At 46.7% G+C, this 3,932-nt stretch overlaps 1 protein-coding gene across 2 annotated transcripts in view; it reads left to right on the forward strand.

The window, feature by feature from the left end:
* The first annotated feature begins 497 nt into the window (after window positions 1–497).
* LOC138627790 (protein shisa-7-like) overlaps window positions 498–3,932 on the forward strand; it is an 18,495-nt gene continuing 15,060 nt past the window's right edge. For both annotated transcript variants that reach the window (XM_069710367.1, XM_069710368.1), the window contains exons 1-2: window positions 498–1,826; window positions 3,385–3,627. In XM_069710367.1, coding sequence (XP_069566468.1) covers window positions 1,381–1,826; window positions 3,385–3,627 — 689 coding nt within the window. In that variant the 5' untranslated portion in view covers window positions 498–1,380. The remainder of the gene's footprint in view (window positions 1,827–3,384; window positions 3,628–3,932) is intronic.

A 3,932-nucleotide genomic window follows, 5' to 3' on the forward strand; every position in this document is an offset into this window, starting at 1 on the left:
GTCCTCCAGTTCCCTCCGCCGCCGTCGTCCCTCCGCGTTGACGGATGAATCCGGACATTTTCATGTCCGTTCAGTGGGCGGAGCCGCGCTGCCCTGCTAGAACCGGGCCCAAGCCCTCCTTCGTTCTGTTCTGTTGGGCCGAGCTGAACTCCGAGCAGAGACACTCGCACGAGGAACGCACATAGACCCTCGCTCGGCCGTCGCTTCTTATCGTGAATGCCTTGACGTCTCAAAAACGACCCGATCTCCGTCCTCCAGTCGCGACCGGAAGGATTTTTTATTTATTTTTTTTTCCCTTAAAGATTTTTACGCTGCTTTAAACGCTGTCATTTAGCAGCACTTTCTATTTGTTTATTTTTTGGTCTCCACGACGTTTAAATTCACCCTCCTTCTTATTTACACCAACACTTCAAGCATCGTGACCTTTAACTGATCCTCCTCTTCCTGTGAAGTCTTTAGAAAAAAGAAAAGAAAAAGGGGGAGAATTAGGAAAAAGGAAAAATTAACAGTGACGGTTCCTCTCGGCTCGTTCACCAAACAGCTGAGATCTGTCGGGCCGCCGGCCGCCGTTGTTTACAGACCCAGAGCTTCACATTTGATTTAAAAAAACAACAACAACAACATGTTTTGTTTCCATCTGTGATTTTACAGATCAGTTATCAGAAGTGCCAAACTCCCGAGACGACTCGATCCGACGCGGAAAAAACCCCGACAGAAGTTTACATGCATCGCTAAATGTTTACAGACGACACGTTTCCATCGACGTTTTCTCACGCGAATCGTAACTTTCGTGCCATAAACGCCCGTCGGTGGGAGATATAAGACTCCTCCCTGGTTTGTTTGGGGTTTTTTCTTTTCCTCGGGCGGGTCGTTATATCACGAGTTTACAGTTTTTTCTTGCGCTCATTTTGTTTACATAAAAAAAAAAAAAGTTAAAAATAAATACTGCCTGATTGAAACACTAAATAAGCGTAAACAGGCCCATATTATCCTGTACGTTCCCATCTGATTCCACCAGAGCTACAGCCATCGTCCAGGACGTTCCTACAAAAACACTCTGAAAGACCTCAATGTTTACAGAAGCTCCTTCTGGGCAGGATTTGTATTCGGAGAGAGAAATGTTTACATTCAGGTGAGATGCTGAAAACACCTTCATGAAACATCGCGTCAACAAACTGAACCTGCTGAAGCCCTTTGGATTAACTTCGTCGGATTGAAGTTGAAACTTTTCACACCGAAGGATTTTTATAAGCGAAGAAGCCGCCGTCTTGGACGAGAAACAGTTCACCGCGGAACAGGAACCGCTCCTGATTTACTTTTTACATTTTTTTATTTTATTTTTTTTAAACGGAGGCTCGAGAACTTTGTGATTTCAAAACAATGAGACCTACAGTTTCAAAAGGGATGCTGTGCTCGTCCCTTCATCTCCTGCTTCTCTCCTGCCTTGCTGTTTCCACGGTAACCATCACCACGGTGCGACGCGCTGCCAACGGCGATGTGAGGACTCTGACCGGCGGCGGCGGCGGCTCCTCCTCCTCCTCCTCCTCCTCCGCCACCGCGGCCGGTAAAACGAGCACCGCCTTGTTCCTCCTGACCGGCTACAAGCCGGCGCTGCCTCCGCCGCCCGCCGGGCCCAAAGTGGCGCCGAAAGCGGCCGAGGTGGCGGACGGGGACGACGGCCCGCCCGTCGTGGCCGAGCTCCCCCCGAAGCCCCTCCCTCAGACCATGCTGCCGAGGAACGTGACGGCCGACGCCCTGAAGCCGCCGCTCGGCGCCGCCCAGGTGGCTCCGCCCCCCAGACAGCTGGTGGACGTGGACGTGTGCAGGTACGGTGATATTGCGGCTTTTTATTTTAAAGCGTTAAAGTGACGAGTTTAAGAGAACATGTGGGCACTTTTTATTTTAATTTATTTTTATTTTACTTAAGACGAGCGTTCAAATTTCACCCCCTGAAATTTAATTGGATTGTGAAGGAACAAAAAGTGGGAGCAGCTCGGTGTTTCTAGGACTCGATGTGGAGCTGTAGGACCGCTCGCCTCCACACACACCTACCTCACGCATTGTTGGACCAGGAGAAGGAGGAGGAGGAGAAGTGTTAACTTCACAGATTAAAACCCTCAACCGTGTTCTCTGGAAATGTAAACAAGTTGTTTTTGCCAGCTGGAATCTGAACACACGTCCTACTAGGATATTTCTCCGCAGCCAGGTTTTAATATGAAGGCGAAGGTTCAACTAATCACCCCACCCCCCACCCAAAGAAAAACCCCACTGGAGTTAAGATTTTAATATAAAACAGGATTATTGACACATATTTAGCACGGAGCAAAAGGTAAACAATAAACAAAAGGGACACGAGAAGTAAAGTTCAGCGCTGAAGGAGCTTCTCGTCTCTCGCCGATTTTATTTCCGTCCGTAAAAATGTAAAATGCGTCCATCATACTTTGGATGCATCATGATTTATTTATTTTTTTTCCATCCTCCTGCAGCTCTCATCTCCATCTCCATCTCGCCGGAGCTTGTGTTTCTTGCACTGAGTTGGCGTCTGGCTGTTGCTAGGCAACGCGCAATCAGCTCTAAATCAGCTGTGTGTCGGCGAGGCCGGGCGCCGCGAGCGTTCGGCAGCGGTCGGAAAAAAATCTAAACGCTAAACGAGACGGCCGCGATGTTTCCTCTGAACTTTGCACGTGATTCTGGTTTGTTTTGTGTTTTCACCGTTGGATTATTTACTCGGAGAGAAGATGCGACAGTGACCCGAAGCTTTTTATGTTCTTTGAGCCGGAGGAGCACAAAAGGCTTCAAACCCGGCAGAACAATAGTAATAAAAACAGCCGCCTAGTTAAACGGCTTCGTCATAAAAACTTTGACCCACTTTGTCGTATCCATGGCGATCTGGTGAAAGGAAAAAGGAGGTGATTTGGAACGAGTACGCTTCATTTGGATGCTTCTTCTTCTTCTTCATTTTGTGGGCGGAGCTTCAGCGCCACCAACTGTCTCGGTAGATGTGACGTATCATAATAATAATAATAATAAACTTTATTTCTATAGCACTTTTCTAAACTCCAGTTTCAAAGTGCTTCACCTAAAATAAGCCATTAAAACAGGTGAATTCTAACAAACACGATGACTTCATAAAACAACCATAAAAACAAATTAAAACAGGATATAAAAGAAATAAGAGTTGATCACTTTTAAAAAGGAGCTCGTTCTGTAACTTTTGACTGAAAATGCTTTTTCACCCTTCAGATTTAACACGTAAATGGATCAAGTTTTTTGTCTTGAGTGTCTCAATGACCAAAACAAAAACAAAAAAACGCCCGGACGTAGTCGAACCTCCTGGTACTTTTGGCGTACATGTAAAGGTTGATGTGTTGAACCCACCGACAGGGGCTACTTCGACGTGATGGGGCACTTCGACAGCACCTTCAACTGCTCCCAGGGCAGCTACATCTACTGCTGCGGCACCTGCCACTACCGCTTCTGCTGCGAGCACCAGAGGAACCGGCTGGACCAGGACGCCTGCAACAACTACATCTCGCCCGTGTGGGCCGAGCCGCAGGTGCCCGTCACCCCGCCCGCCGGCAACAAGCCCGACCCGGACTTCGAGACGCTGCAGCTGCAGAACAGCAGGTCAGCCGGCGCCGATCAAAAACCCACCGGAGGGGGAAGTATTTTAGAAGAAGTAAAAAATGTTTTCTGTGCTTTTAAAAACGCGACGTCTGTAAATAAGACTTTAAATGTTTCATTTTGAACATCACGGTTTTTTAAATATTGAATGTAGAAGAATTAGTAGAAATCATAGTGTGATTTATTATTTTTTTTTATTCCCAGCTGTAAATCTGAAGTAAATAACATAATAATACTTTAATACAATGCATGATGGGAAATATTAGACTTGATTACATCATCTGGTCTCCAAAAATGTTCACACTCGG

The sequence above is a fragment of the Brachyistius frenatus genome, unplaced genomic scaffold, assembly GCF_029030835.1.
Source record: "Brachyistius frenatus isolate BFR_SWC_R1_liver_20210118 unplaced genomic scaffold, ASM2903083v1 Contig_91, whole genome shotgun sequence".
Lineage (NCBI taxonomy): Eukaryota > Metazoa > Chordata > Actinopteri > Embiotocidae > Brachyistius > Brachyistius frenatus.